This window comes from Rhinoraja longicauda, chromosome 5 (assembly GCF_053455715.1).
Source record: "Rhinoraja longicauda isolate Sanriku21f chromosome 5, sRhiLon1.1, whole genome shotgun sequence".
Taxonomy (NCBI): Eukaryota; Metazoa; Chordata; class Chondrichthyes; order Rajiformes; family Arhynchobatidae; genus Rhinoraja; species Rhinoraja longicauda.
The window spans coordinates 12,680,644-12,697,074 of NC_135957.1; the positions used below are offsets into that span (position 1 = coordinate 12,680,644).

The following is a 16,431-nucleotide window of genomic DNA, read 5'->3' on the forward strand; positions in this document are numbered from 1 at the left end:
TTTCGGTGAAACTACTGTTGGGTAGGAACTTGCAAGGTCTACGCCCAATAATAGCAAATGAAAATCAGTTTAGTTTAGTTCAGAGATACAGTGCAGAAGCAGACCTTTCGCCCACCGAGTCCACGCCGACCAGCGATCCCCGTGCACACTAACACTATCCTACACACACTAGGGACAATTTACAATTATACCAAACCAATTAGCCAACAGACCTGTACGTCTTTGGAGTGTGGGAGGAAACCAAAAATCCCGGAGAAAACCCATGTGGTCGCAGGGAGAACGTAGAAACTCCATACAGACAGCACCCGTAGTCAGGATCGAACCCGGGTCTCTGGCGCTGCGAGGCAGCAACTCTGCTGCTGCGCCATCATGCCGTGCTGCCCTAAGTTCATTGATCTGGATATTGTGTGCAGTTCCGGTCGCTGCATGGCACGTGGATAGTGCTGGTGTACAGAATGATCGCTGGTCGGTACGGACTCGGTGGGCCGGAGGGGCTGTTTCTGCAATGTATCTCTAAACTGAATTAGTAAGGTTCCAGCATTTGCAGTTACTTGCGTCTCCACATTGGGATTTCTCATTTAGCAGGAAGAGTAGATTCATTCTAGCGAGTTGACCCTAAGCACAGAGGAATGGTGAGGCATTGTCTGACGTGACATTAATTCTGCCAATCTCGCTGTGAACATTACGGACAGACTGAGGCCTGAGTTAAGAGAATGGGTTTCGACGCAGCAAATCCCAACTACCGGTGTTGTCTCAGAGTAGTGTAACTTCAAGATTCAAGAGATTCAAGATAGCTTTATTTGTCATCCAATATTGGACGAAATTCAGTCACCCACAGTCCAACAATAAAAGCATTAAATAAGCATTAAAATTACACAACCCCAAAAAACTCCCAAAACACAGTCCAACAATAAAAGCATTAAATAGGCATTCAAATTACACAACCCCAAAACCCCCAAAACACAGCCCAACAATAAAAGCATTAAATATGCATTCAAATTACACAACCCCAAAACCCCCAAAAACACAGTCCAACAATAAAAGCATTAAATAGGCATTCAAATTACCCAACCCCAAAAACACACAAAAAAAGAAACATCCATCACAGTGAGTCTCCTCCAGTCCTCTCCTCACTGTGATGGAAGGCCACAATGTCTTTCCCTTCTCCTGCTGTCCTCGCCCGCAGTCAGGTTGTTGTGGTTGCAGGCCGCGCCGGACGGTCCACAGCGGGCCAAGCCCAAGGCGCGTCGCGTCGCAGCCGCTCCCGCAGCCTCCGAAGACGGCCGGCTCCGCCGATGATAAGTCCGATCCGGGGCGGGCGAACACGCTGCTGCTGCCGCTGTTGTTGCACGTCGGGGCGGTCGTGGCTCCCGACATTGAAGCCCCCGCCCAGCAGAGAAATATCCCGCGGCCATCTTAGGCCGCGCCGGACGGTGAAATGTCCGCGCCCCAAGCCCCGCGATCCGGGGTGGGCGAACCCGCTGCCGCTGCCGGAGCTCCCGATGTCGGCATCCACGCGGCCCGAGCCTAAGGCGAGTCGCAGCCGCAGCCGCTCCCGCAGCCTCCGAAGACGGCCGGCTCCGGTGATGGTAAGTCCGATCCGCGGGCTCTGCGAACCAGAGCCCTGGAGGCCGACAGCTCCAGGAGTTGGGCCGATGGTAGGCCGCAGCAGGAACGGAGACACGGCCCAGAAAACAAAGGTCGGGTCTCCGTTCGGAAGGGACATCTATTTACATCTATTTACAATGTTACAGTTCCCCCCCTCCCCCCCCACATACACACACAGTACACAAACACAAAAACACCACATCACAACTACAATTCAGACAAAAAAAAAAAAACAACAAAAACACAAAGACAAATGGACCGCAGGTGAGCCGCAGCTGCTAGGGCAGCGCCGCCATCTTGGCATCATGTTCAGAACAGACATGTGGGCCGAAAGGCCGGTGCCTGTACTGTGCTCTTCTATGTTCTAGGATAGATTAGATCATGTGATTTTGCTTCTTCCCTTTGTTAAGGAGATCTCCTACTCATGATACCCTTCACTTGTTGCAGGCAGATTGGAGACATTGAAGCCTGCAAAATCATTTCTGGCAATCTGCCTCCTTTTGCCCTCAAGCATCTTGATTTAAAGAACCCAATTTGTACAAAAATAAAGTCAACACATTGTCATGCTTCCAATCCCATAACCGTCACGGAGATTGAATCCATGTGATTGCTCAGCACGGGAAAATAACTAACTTCAAATAACCAAAACGCATCTTGAAATGTTTCTTGCACCTTGAATCATCTTGAAAAGCATCTTTGCACTTCTTCCCACCCGGCCTCCTGCAAAGACTCTATCCCCGACTCCCAATTACCCCGTCTCCTCTGAATTTGCTCTCAAGATGAGGTGTTCCATAGCAGGACATCAGAGATGTCCTCATTCTTCAGGGAACGGGGTATATTGTAGATAAGGCCCTCTCAGGTGTCTACTCATTATCCCGTAGCTCCACCCTTGCTCCCCCTCCCCCCAGTCGCAATAGGGACAGAGTCCCCCAAGTCCTCACCTTCCAGCCCATCAGCCGTTGGATACAACACATAATCTTCCGATATTTTTGCCACCTCCAATGGGATCCCTCTACTAGTCACATCTTCCCATCTCCACCCTTTTCCACTTTCCACAGTGATCATCCCCTCCACAACTCCCTGGTTAACTCACCCCTTCCCACCCAAACCACCCCCTCCCCAGACACTTTCCCCTGCAACCGCAGACGATGCAACACCTGTCGCTGTACCTCCCCCCCTCAACTCCGTCCAGGGACCCCGACAGTCCTTTCAGGTATGGCAGGAGTTCACTTGTACCTCCGCCAACCTCATCTACTGCATCCGTTGTTCTCAGTGTGGACTCTTAGTTATCGGTGAGAACATGCGAAGACTGCGCTACAGTTTTGCTGAACACTTATGCTCAGTCTGCCTGGGCCTACGCGATCTCCTGGTTGCCAAACATTTTAAGCCCCCCTTCCCATTCCCACACTGACCTTTCTGTCCTCAGGCCTCCTCTCTGTGAGAGTGAGGCCATATAAATTGGAGGAACAGCACCTGGCATTTCACTTGGGCAGCTTACAATTCAACAGTATGAATATTGATTTCTCTAATTTCAAGCAACCCTTGCATTCCCTCTCTCTCCGCCCCTGGACGGGGGTCCAGTTGTCCAGTTAGTTCCACTGTTTGCATCTATTTTCTCCCTTCATTATCACCTCTTCCACAACCAACAATGGGCCATTAGGGGCTCCACCTTTCCTTGGCCATCGGTGCCGGTTCTGATTTATTCTGAACCTTTTCCTGCGTCTAGTTTGTCTAGTCTCTCCCCGGACTCTCAGTCTGAAGAAGAGCCTAGATCTGAAACGTCACCTATTCCTTCTCTCCAGTGATGCAGCCTAACCCGCTCAGTTACTCCAGTATTTTGTGTCTATCTTGAAACGTTGGATCGATTCCATGGATAGTTTCAGCACCTGGGACAGTGCTGAACCTTACAGACTGTTAAGGTCACGGCTCACCTGGATTGTCTGTATTTGTTTAAGCAGTTACAAGCAGAAGAGCATTCATGCTACAATAGAAAAATAACTGCAGATGCTGGTACAAATCGAAGGCATTTATTCACAAAATGCTGGAGTAACTCAGCAGGTCAGGCAGCATCTCAGGAGAGAAGGAATGGGTGACGTTTCGGATCGAGACCCTTCTTCAGACTGAAGAAGGGTCTCGACCCGAAACGTCACCCATTCCTTCTCTCCTGAGATACTGCCTGACCTGCTGAGTTACTCCAGCATTTTGTGAATAAATACCTTCGATTCATGCTACAATGATTAGTCAGAACTTTCGTCATCGAAGGAAGATCAAATCATCATAGACATAGAAACAAAGAATTGCAGATGCTGGTTAATACCAAAGATAGACACAAAATGCTGGAGTAACTCAGCAGGACAGGCAGCATCTCTGGAGAAAAAGGATGGGAGATGTTCAACCCAAATCATTCGCTCATACTTTTTTTCCAGAGATGCTTCCTGACCCATTGAGTTACTCCTGCATTGTGCGTCTATCTTTCAAATAGTCATGTTTCAGCTTGATCACTATCCAAATACATGTTTGCTTAATTATGCACCAAGGGTTGTCGACCATAAATCGGGACAAGCTCAACCCTCTTATATTTCAAAACGGATAGATCGTTGAGAGCAATATCTACACCACACGTTAAATGCAGCCATTTGCAACATGCGCTGAAAGATTATAGCAGGCATGGATCTATATCGCAACATATAGGAAAATAACTGCAGATGGTGGTACAAATCGGAGGTATCACAAAATGCTGGAGTGGCTCAGCGGGCCAGGCAGCATCTCTGGAGAGAAGGAATTCACTCCTCTCTCCACTTCTCTCCAGAGATGCTGCCTGACCCGCTGAGTTACTCCAGCACTTTGTGATACCTTCTGTATCGCAACATAGATCGATACTAATCCGTAGAGGGGAAAGTAGAGGAAGGCAGGGTGTAGAGGAGATATGAGGAACTGCAGACACTGCAATCTTGAGACACAATTTCAAAACACAATGTGCATCTGAGGATGTTGCCAGGACGCGAGGGCCTAAGCTATAAAGAGAGGTTGAGCAGACTCAGACTCTATTCCTTGGAGCACAGGAGGAAGAGGGGTGATCCTATAGAGGTGTATAGAGGTGCCCAGAGTAGAACCAGAGGAAAAGGTTTAAGGTGAGAGGGGAAAGATTGAAATAGGAACCTGATGGGTAACTTTTTCACAAAAGGGGTGGTGGGTGTATGGAACAAGCTGCCAGTGGAGGTAATTGAGGCAGGTACTATCCTGACGTTTAAGAAACATTTGGACAGAGACATGGGTAGGACGGGTTTAGAGGGGTATGGGTTCAATACAGGCAGGTGGGTCTAGTGAAGATGGGACATGTTGTTCAAGTCCAGATCGTATAGATTCTGTTCTATTTTATTTTATATTGTTGTTCATATAATGCATTCAGGGTGAGAAGGGTAAATTCTCTGTTATTGAGCTAAATTTATACTTGTGGGCAAGTTGGGCTGAAGGGCTGGTTTCTTCACTGTATCTGTGGAGGGAATGGTGGAGGGGGGTTCTACTGCCACGTGTGGCTGCAGGTCGTAGTTAGGACTGTTCGGTGAACTTTTGTGGAATTTTATCGGTGCCAAAACATGGTGACTCGTGCACAGCCTGGATGCCTTATAATTTTACCGGGTTGGATGCAAAACAAAGCATGTCACTGTACCTAGGTTCATGTGACACTAACCCATCATTGGACAGGCGTCGTTCCAGGTCGGGATCCTTCTGAATCGGTCTAAATCGGCTTGTATATTCCCTCCACAGATGCTGCCTGACCTGCTGAGTTACTCCAGCACTTTGTGTCTTGAAGGTGCAGGGAAAGTTGTTTTTTTTCCCCACAATAAGCGTTAAAGGAATTGCGGAAGGGCGTGAAAGCAGACGTGCTGCAGGTGGACCCGTCCCACAGTGTTAACTGCATGTCGCACTCTCTTCACCCACAGCCGTTTTCTGTGGCGATCCAGGGACTCCAGTCGAGGGGCGGATTGAGGGGAGAAGTTTCACCTATAAGTCTGAGGTCTCGTTCCATTGTCGACCTCCACTGTTGCTGGTGGGATCATTGAGAAGATTTTGTCAAGCCGATGGGTTTTGGAGTGGAATCCAGCCGTCCTGCATTGGTACTGTCACTTTATCATTGGTGCCTGCAAATGCTCAGCTGCCTCTCAACCTGAAACTCTGTTCATTCTCCGGGATTTATTTTAAAGGCAGTTTTGAAGGAACCCTATGATTTGTTTTGTAGTTTTCAGTATTTATTCCTATTCCTTTGCTGCATTGCACATTATTTCCTTCATGAGAGGCTGGAAAATAATTTCAATGAGCAGAGCTTCTAATTTGACAATAAATGTTGTTAATATTTACAGAAAATTAGCAGGTGTCTCAAATATGCACATCGATCAATCTTTCCAATAGAACAAGTTATATAAATATTTAAATATCATATGCAATTATATTCTCTGCTGAAGAAAACTAGTTTTTAATGGTTTTAAAATGAAACAAAACAAGAACAGTATTTGTTTGATCAGCTTTCAAAACATTAAAATAATTGACTAGACAAACCAAAGAGAATGTGTTTAAAACTGCTGATTAGCAACTTGCTTGAACTGGAGTTCTTTCTGTGATGTGTAGAATGAATATCTAATATGATTTTTGTTGGTTCTCATCTCTATAAAACAGATCCAACACATACAATATGTTCAGATCCAGGCACCCCTCAGTTTGGAATGCAGAACAGCTCACAAGGTTACGAGGTGAGAAGTAACACCAACGACGATAAAAGTCAAGGTCATTCAGCTAATTTTCTATTATCCCAGTTATTTTTTCTATTTTGCCAAACACTTTGGCACTTTTTGCCAAACCTTGGCCTACGTGATCTCCCGGTCACCAACCATTTTAACGCCCCTTCCAATTCCCACACTGACCTTGTGTGCAGGAAAGAACTGCAGAAACTAGCTTACACTCAAGATAGACACAAAATGCCGGAGCAACTCAGCAGGACAGGCAGCATCTCTGGAGAGAAGGAAAGGGTAATGGTTTATGTCAAGGCCCTTCATCAAGGGCCTCGACCCGAAGTCACCCTTTCCTTTTCTCCAGAGATGCTGCCTGTCCCACTGAGTTACTCCAGCATTTTGTGTTTACCCACACTGTCCTTTCTGTCCTGGGCCCCCTCCACTGTCAGAGTGAGGCCCAACGCAAACTGGGGAAACAATGATTCAATTATATTTTATTGTCACATGTGCCAAGGTGTAGTGAAATGCTTTGTTTTGCACACAAATCAAATAGCAGACCTCACATTCTGCTTGGGTAGCTACCAACCCAATGGTATGAACATTGAGTTGTCCAATTTTTGGTAACTACATTATCCTCCCCCTCTCACTTCTTTTCCCCTTTCCCTCTCCACCCCTCTCCCCTGTGCCCAACCTAGACTTGCACCTGTTTCTCCCCTTTCCCTTCCACTTACATTCCTTCCTCTAGCTTTCCCTTCCACCTACATTCCTTCCTCCAGCTTCACAATTCACAACTCTTCAATCCTTTTCTCTCACACCTTCTGTCTTTTCACCCCTGGCCTTTGTCCAGCATCTGCCTATCAAAATGCCCTCTCACCTGTATTACCTGCCAGACTTTGTCCCGCCCCTTCTATTTATTAATGATTTGGATGATGGAATTAAAAGTAACACTAGCAAATTTGCAGATGACACAAAGCTGGGTGGCAGCGTAAACTGCGAAGACAATGTGAGGAGGTTGCAGGGTGACTTGGGCAGGTTGAGTGAGTGGGCAGATGCATGGCAGATGCAGTATAATGTAGATAAATGTGAGGTTATCCACTTTGGTGGCAAAAACAAGGAGGCAGATTATTATCTCAATGGTGTCAGATTAGGTAAAGGGGAAGTGCAATGAGACGTTGGTGTCCTTGTACACCAGTCACTGAAAGTAAACATGCAGGTACAGCAGACAGTGAAAAAAGCTAATGGCATGTTGGCCTTCATAATGAGAGGACTTAAGTATAGGAGTAAAGAGGTCCTTCTGTTGTATAGGGCCCTGGTGAGACCACATCTGGAGTATTGTGTGCAGTTTTGGACCAAATTTGAGGAAGGACATCCTTGCTATTAAGGCAGTGCAGCGTAAGCTCATGAGATCAATCCCGGGATGGCGAGACTGTCATATGAGGAAAGATTGGGCTTGTATTCACTGGAGTTTAGAAGGATAAGAGGGGATCTCATTGAAATGTATACATTTATAAAAGGACTGGACAAGCCAGATGCAGGAAAAACGTTCCCAATGTTGGGGGAGTCCTGAACCAGGGGCCACAGTCTAAGAATAAAGGAGAGGCCATTTAAAAATGAGGTGAGAAAAAACTTTTTCACCCAGAGAGTTTTGAATTTGTAGAATTCTCTGCCATAGAAGGCAGTGGAGGCCAATTCACTGGATGAATTTAAAAGAGTATTAGATAGAGCTCTAGGGGCTAGCGGAATCAAGGGATATGGGGAGAAGGCAGGCACAGGTTACTGATTGTGGATGATCAGCCATGATCACAATGAACGGCGGTGCTGGCTCGAAGGGCTGAATGGCCTAATCCTGCACCTATTTTCTATGTTTCTGCTTCTCCCATCCAGCTTTCGTCAACCTCCCTCCCCCCCCCAACCCCACCCCTCACTCCTCCTGCTGAGTTACTCCAGCACGTTGTGTCTATATTCCACCTATCACTTGCCAGGCTTTGCCCCCACTTCTATTGCAGCTTTCTACCCCACCCCTCTCTCTGCAATCAGTCCAAAGAAAACTCCTCACCTGAAACGTCACCTTTTGCATGTTCCCCAGAGATGCTACCTGAACTACTGAGTTACTCCAGCACTCCGTGTCTTTATTAGTTCCTTGTATCCGCACTTCTCTCTCAGATTGACTTAGATTTTATTGTTTACAGGTGGGAAGCACGATATTTTTCAAATGTCGAAAAGGATACCACATTCAAGGCTCCACAACACGTGCCTGCCTTGCCAATTTAACGTGGAGTGGTGTACACCCTGAATGCATCCGTAAGTTTTCAACTCAAGCTTATTGTTTATCATCATGTGCACGTCTACTCTGAGGTGCAGGTACAATGAAAGCCTTGCTTGCAGCAACTTGACAGGCATGTAGGTTCAGACAAAAATTAAAATCATAAATTATGTAGCAAATTCTGCAGGACAATAAAATGAAAGACTGCAAAAAAAACAAGGCATTCATGCAAAACACAATTAGAAAAATAAGTCCATGGGCAGCACAGTGGCTCAGTGGTAGAGTTGCTGTTTTACAGTTCCAGAGACTGGGGTTCAATCCTGACTATGGGTTCTGTCTGTATGGAAGATAGACACAAAATGCTGGAGTAACAGCATAGGTAGTATCTATGTATAGAAGGAATGGGTGATGTTCCGGGTCGAGAGCCTTCCTCAGACTTGCTCTCTCCCTGTGACGACGTGGGTTTTCTCAAATTAGACAAAAATGACACACAAATTCTGCAAGACATTATTAAAGAGTAGTCAGGCCGTGCAAGAAAGAAACAAGACTTTAGTGCAACACCCGATTCGATAACAAAAGCAGCAATAATTGTGGAAGATCTCGAGAAATGATTCTGCATTACATTGGTAGAGTGTGGAAATTATAAATACCTCCAGCAAGATATTGCTGGCAAATTTATCACCAGTTAAATGAATTGAATTTTGCAGACAGGGTGCTGGATTTATCACCAGTTAAATGAATTTCTGAGCACGTGTTCTGTAAATAAGTATGATGTTGTGTAACATTTTAAAAAAGTAACGGTGAATTGATTCTGAGCTGGTGGAAAATTGTTAATGGATTTATTTCCATCCAGTGATCTAGCCTCAAACGTAGCTGGACCATTTACTTGGACATCCTGATACAATTTTACAATCATAAACAACGGCACAGTGGCGCAGCGGTAGAGTTGCTGCCTTAAAGCACCAGAGACCCGTGTTTGAACTGAACCATGGGTGCTGTCCGCACGGAGTTTGTATGTTGTGACAGTGTGCATTTTCTCCAGGCGCTCCGGTTTCCTCAAACACTCCAAAGATGTACAGGTTTCCAGGTTAATTGGCTTTGGTAAAATTGCAAATTATCCCTTGTGTGTAGGATAGTGTTAGTGTACGGGGTGATCGCTGGTCGGTGCAGACTCGGTGGGTCGAAGGGCCTATTACTCTAAACATGGTTATGAAACTACAGACATTGGCTCCCCAATCTGTAATGCCAAGTCAGGAACTGAATTGGAGTATATTGTGTCTCCCGGTTGTTAACTTCGCTTCCTATTACCACACTGACCTTTCTATACTGTGCCTCCCTCATTGTCAGAGAGAGGCCAGACGCAAACTGTAGGAACAGCGGTATAAATTGCTCCCCCAGCTTTCTCTCCCCCCCCCCCCCCACCCCACCACACACACCAGCTGAAGAAGGGTCTCAACCCGAAATGTCACTTATCCATATTCTCCATGCTGCCTGACCTGGTGAGTTACTCCAGCACTTTGTGTCTTATTTTGTGAACCAGCACCTGCAGTTCCTTGTTTCTGCCTCATATTCCATTTGGAGTAACTTACAACCTAACGGCATGAACGTTGAATTCTTCTATTTCACATGACTAACTTACTAACAACGCCTCCTTCCTTTATCAATTTTATTTTTTAATATTATCATTGGGTTTTTTCCCCTCTCTTTCCTGTGCCGCACCTGGGAGGCCCGGTGGCGCAGCGGCAGAGTTGCTGCCTTACAGCTCCAGAGACCCGGGTTCGATCACAGGTGCGGTCTGTACGGAGTTTGTACTTTCTCTCTGTGACTGCCTGGGTTTTCTCTGGATGCTCCGGTTTCCTCCCACATTCTAAAGACGTGCAGGTTTGTAGTTTAATTGGCCTCTGGAAATTGTCCCTAGTGCGTAGGATAGAACTAGTGTATGGGTGACTGCTGGTCGGCGTGGACTTGATGGGCCGAAGGGCCTGTTTCCATGATGTATCTCTAAACTAAGCCTGGATTTGGATGCATTTCTCCCTTTCTCCCTCACTCTGCCCCTTTCCACCTATATTCCTTTCTCAGGCCTCACAATTTGCACCTCTTCTATACTTATCTGGCATTTTTTGTCTCTTCATCTCCGGCCTATGTACAACAACCTACTTATCAACCCCCCCCTCACCCTTTATCCACCTATTCCTTGCCAGGCTTTGTCCTGCCCCCACTTCTCTTCCACCCTCCTCTCCTCAATCAGTCTGAAGATGGGTCATTACCCGAATCGTCACCTATCCGTACACACCAGAGATGATGCCTGACCGGTTGAGTTGCTCCAGCATTTATGTATTTCTTTTCTATAAACCAGCACCTGTGGGTTCCTTGTTATTATGTGACAAAATGAAGTCCACAGTGCAACCAAAGAGTTCTTGGGTTTGTTATTCTCTTGCCCAAATGCAGTGGAAGTACTATCTGTACTATCCAGTCAGCGACAACACTACAGATGTCCACAGCGTACAGATACACAATGAAGGGAACAATGTTTGATGCAAGATAAAGTCCAGTAAAGATTAATGGTATAGGAAGGAACTGCAGGTGTTGGTTTAAACCGAAGATAGACTCAATTGTTCAGGCGTTTCAACCTGAAACGTCACCTATTCCTGTTCTCCAGCGATGCTATCTGACCCGCTGAGTTACTCCAGCTTTTTGTGTGTATCTATGATTAAAGGTAGTTGAAAGGTCGCTAATGAGGTAGATGGAAGGTCAGGACCGCACTCTGTAACCGGTGGGAGGACAGTTCAGTTGCCTGATAACAGCTGAATCAATGAATGAATGAATGAATGAATGAATGAATGAATGAATGAATGAATACTTTATTGTCACATGTGAAATTCGTTGCTTGCCTACCCAAGGTATGCAAATAGTCCCCCTAAAAGGGAACACAGTTACAAAGTATACACAGTATCTGCGCCAGGTCCTCCTTTGTTCTCCCCCCCCCTCACGGCGCCCCCCCCCACAGCGTGCCCCCTTTGTTCTCCCACTCCCACTCCCCCCCTCACGGTGGCCCCCCCACATCGTGCCCCCTTTGTTCTCCCCCTCCCACTCCCCCCCCCCTCATGGAGCCCGCCCCCCACACCGTGCCCCCTTTGTTCTCCCCCTCCCACTCCCCCCCTCACGGTCGACCCCCGACATCGTGCCCCCTTTGTTCTTCCCCCTTCCTCACAACGGTCCCTCCACACTAGGTCCTCCTTTGCTCCTTTCCCTGGCAGCAGCGCCCTCACTTCCACGTGTCCGTCGTCCATCGGTCGGCGCTATTATCGACTGGCGCACCAACCTCTCCACCATCGTTTTCTCCGGGTGCTCCGGTTTCCTCCCACACTCCAAAGACATACAGGTTTTGTAGGTAAATTGGCTTACTATAAATGTAAATTGTCCCTCGTGTGTATCATATCATATCATATATCTACAGCCGGAAACAGGCCTTTTCGGCCCTCCAAGTCCGTGCCGCCCAGTGATCCGCGCACATTAACACTATCCTACACCCACTAGGGACAATTTTTACATTTACCCAGCCAATTAACCTACATACCTGTACGTCTTTGGAGGATAGTGTTAATGCGCAGGCATCGCTGGTCGAAGTGGACTAGATGGGCCGAAGGGCCGTTTCCACACTGTATCATTAAACTAAATTAAACTAAACTAAACCTGTGTGGGTTTTCTCCGGGTACTCCAATTTCCTCCCACACTCCAAAGACATACAGGTTTTGTAGGTAAATTGGCTTGGTATAAATGTAAATTGTCCCTCGTGTGTAGGATAGTGTTAATGTGCAGGGATCACTGGTTGAAGTGGACTAGATAGGCTGAAGGGCCTGTTTCCGCAATGTATCATTAAACTAAATTAAACTAAACTAATCTTATGAACATCGATCTGCTATGATTATATTGAATGGCAAGGCAGCCTTGAGGAGGTTGGTGATCTACTCCTGCTCCCATTTTCCTGTGCTCTCATTTTGCACTACCGTCTAATTTTGCTGATATTTTATCCCCCAAAGCCCACAGCTGCAGGCAACCAGAAACGCCTCCCAACGTGGATGTGAGATCCATTGAACTGCCGACGTTGGGATACACCTTGATTTACACCTGCCAGCCGGGATTGTACCTGGCCGGGGGATCAGAGCACCGGGCATGCAGGAGCGATGGCAAGTGGTCGGGGAAGCCACCAGTCTGTCAAGGTGAGCATGAGGAAACCTGCCTGCCAATGGCTTGTTTGTAAGTTAAGGTATCTCTGCACACCAAGGGTCACAGTAGGGGGTCACAGTTTAAGAAAAAGTGGGCAAGCCATTTAGGACTGAGATGAGGAAAAAAAATTCACCCAGAGAGTTGTGAATTTGTGGAATTCTCTGCCACAGAAGGCAGTGGAGGCCAGTTCACTGGATATTTTCAAGATAGAGTTAGATTTAGCTCTTAGAGCTAATGGAATCAAGGGATATGGGGAGAAAGCAGGAACAGGGTACTGATTTTGGATGATCAGCCATGATCACATTGAATGGCGGTGCTGGCTCGAAGGGCCGAATGGCCTACTCCTGCACCTATTTTTCTATGTTTCTAACTAAGACTGCCCAAATATGCAAACCAGCTTTGTGTTCTGGCTGTTCAATGCCAGTTGTGTATTTCATTTGGAAGTGGACTGTGCAGAAGCCAATGAACAAAAAAAACTTGAAGTCAAATTCAGTCAAGTTGAGCTTACTGTTACATAAACAAGTATGGCGGCACGGTGGCGCAACGGTAGAGTTGCTGCCTCACAGCACCGGAGACCCAGGTTCAATCTTGACCAGAAGTGCTGCCTGTATTCAGTTTGTACCTTCCCCCATGACAAAGTGGGTTTTCTCCAGGTGCTCCAGTTTCCATCCACACTCCAAAGAAGTACTGGTTTGTAGGTGAATTGGCTACTGTAAAGTGTCCCTCGTGTGTAGAATAGGAACTAGTGTACGGATGATCGCTGGTCGGCGTGAACTCAGTGGGCCGAGGGGCCTGTTTGCACACTGTATCTCTCAACTACTCAGTTAGGTACAGATGCAGTGAAGAGCGCTCCTACAGATGCATCACAGGCACACAAACTCGACAACAAACAAAAACAGAAAGTATGTGTAAATTATACAAAATTATACGTATATTCTGCAATTCAGGTTAAAAAAAGAAATGGGGCCATGCATAAAAGAAAGAAGACTTCAGTGCAAAGCACAGTTCGAAAACTAACGCAAGCCCATGATAGTATAAAAGGTGGACACTACCTTGACCGTAGTCTTCTGTTGCTGAGGTTGGCTTTAGAGATGTGCAGGACTCGGTTCAAGAACTTATCAGAAAGTAACTTTTCCTGATCGTGGTGATGTGGGACTTCAGACTTCTGTACCTCCTGCCCGATGGGAGGAATGAGAAGGAGGCACTGCCTGGAAGGTGGAGAGATCCTTGATGATAGATGCCGCCTTCTTGAGGCAGAGGCTCATGTAGACGCGTTGATGGCGTGAAGGGCTGACCCCATGAAGGACCAAGCTGAGTCCAAAGTGGCAATAAAATGGGGTTGGTGGACTCTACCCACTTAAGTTGCCTCCCCACTAAAATGGGTCATCGCTAGTTCAGTTGGGTTATTGGTTGATACTTGCACATTAAGGAATTGTGGCATCTAATAATGAAGTAATCCTGTTTCTAGATCGTATGTTATACTGTGTAGAAACAAACTGCAGATGCTGGTTTACACCAAAGATAGACACAACAGCTGGAGTAATGCAATGGGTCAGGCAGCAAATCTGGAGACAAAGGACAGGTGATGCTTCGGATCAGGTCCCTTACAATCTGCTTCACAATCTGAAACGTCACCCATTTCTTCTCACCCACATGGGCCCCCATATCTGAGGAAAGATATGCTGGCTCTGGAGAGGGTTCAGAGGAGGTTTACAAGAATTATTCCAGGAATGAGTGGGTTAGCATATGATGAGCGTTTGATGGCACTGGACCGCTATTCGCTGGAGTTTAGAAGGTTGAGGGGGGGGCCTCATTGAAACTTACAGAATAATGAAAGGCATAGATAGAGTGGATGTGGAAAGGATGATTCCAGTGGTGGGAGTCTCGGATCAGAGGTCATAGCCTCAGAATTAAAGGCCGCTCTTTTAGAAAGGAGGTGAGGAGGAACTTCTTTAGTCAGAGGGTAGTTAATGTGTGGAACTTATTGCCGCAGAGCGCTGTGGAAGCCAAGTCAGTTGATATTTTTAAGGCAGAGATGGACAAGTACTTGAATGACGGTGTCAAGGGCTATGGGGAGAAGACAAGAAAATGGGATTAGGAGGCAGAGATCAGCCATGATTGAATGGCGGAGTAGACTCGATGGGCCAAATGGTCTAATTCTACTATATCTTGTGAACTTGTGAAAATTTACACCCATCTTCAGTGAAACAGGCTAGGAAATGTTTGGATCTATATTTTTGGCAGAATAGGGATGCAGATCACTGCTGTCCTGACCCGCAGCAGTGCACAATTGTTTCTGAAGTGCAGGATGCAATGGTTTCTAGTCAATGATTATATTCCTTCACAGTAATTGACAACTGGTGAGTGCCACAAGTCAGTTATTTATCTTGGATTACTACAAAACCTGTGAGACGTTCTATGCTAGATTAGACGAAATTGGCTGTGATCTTTCCATCTCTAAATTTGTGGATTCTGTCAATTGCCTTGGAAAGATGGAGGAAGGTAAACAGCTTATTTGACCAAGGATATGATTGACATGAGACTTTACATTAGAGATACAGCACGGAAACAGGCCCTTCGGCCCACCGAGTCCGCGCCGCCCAGCGATCCCCGCACATTACCACTATCCTACGCACACTAGGCACAATTTTCTTTTTACATTTACCCAGTCAATTAACCTACATACCAGTACGTCTTTGGAGTGTGGGAGGAAACCGAAGATCTCGGAGAAAACCCACGCAGGTCACGGGGAGAACATACAAACTCTGTACAGACGGCGCCCATAGTCAGGATCGAACCTGAGTCTCCGGCGCTGCATTCGCTGTAAGGCAGCAACTCTACCGCTGCGCCACCATGCAGCACTAGGGACAATTCAAACAAGCCAATTAACCTACAAACCTGCACGTCTTTTGAATGCATGAGGAAACCAGAGAAAACCCACGTGGTCACAGGGAGAATGTACAAACTCCGTACAGACAGTGCCCATAGTCAGGATCGAACCCGGGTCTCTGATGCTGTGAGGCAGCAACTCTCCAGTGCACCACTGTGCTGCTCCTATGTGATGCTGTGAGGCAGCAACTCTCCAGTGCACCACTGTGCTGCTCCTATGTGATGTTGTGAGGCAGCAACTCTCCCAGTGCACCACTGTGCTGCTCCTATGTCATGTCTGATGTATTTCTGAAGGCCACTCGTGCAGCTGTGGCTGAAATAGTGCCCACTATGACTTACACTGACAAGTCTGCTGACTGTCACCTGGTTGCTATTACGAGAGCACAGCACGATCCACCAAAATGCTGCACAGTCTCCTTTACAAGGGTGGGGAGAGATAAATTAAATGGAAATCTGTCTATTAACGATATCCTAATACCTACCTTTTTGAGGAGCAGGTTGTTCCAGATAGTTTGGACCATCTATCTGGTCCATCTGGATATAGATTCACCAAGAAAGCTGCTAAACCAAGTTAGTTTTCACATTTTCCAAAGATGGCATCTTGCTCAAAACGAGAGCTAAATTGGTTTAGCAGCTATTTTGATGATATTGAAGTGCAAACCATTTGGAACAACCTGCCCCCAGAGAATACAAACTGCGATAAGAAAGCTCCAAAGC

General features: G+C 46.6%; 1 protein-coding gene across 1 annotated transcript in view; it reads left to right on the plus strand.

Annotated features, from left to right (window-relative positions):
* LOC144593406 (CUB and sushi domain-containing protein 1-like) overlaps window positions 1-16,431 on the plus strand; it is a 1,892,487-nt gene that overhangs the window by 1,847,363 nt on the left and 28,693 nt on the right. The window contains exons 61-64 of the mRNA XM_078398909.1: window positions 5,553-5,726; window positions 6,283-6,356; window positions 8,525-8,636; window positions 12,639-12,818. Coding sequence (XP_078255035.1) covers window positions 5,553-5,726; window positions 6,283-6,356; window positions 8,525-8,636; window positions 12,639-12,818 — 540 coding nt within the window. The remainder of the gene's footprint in view (window positions 1-5,552; window positions 5,727-6,282; window positions 6,357-8,524; window positions 8,637-12,638; window positions 12,819-16,431) is intronic.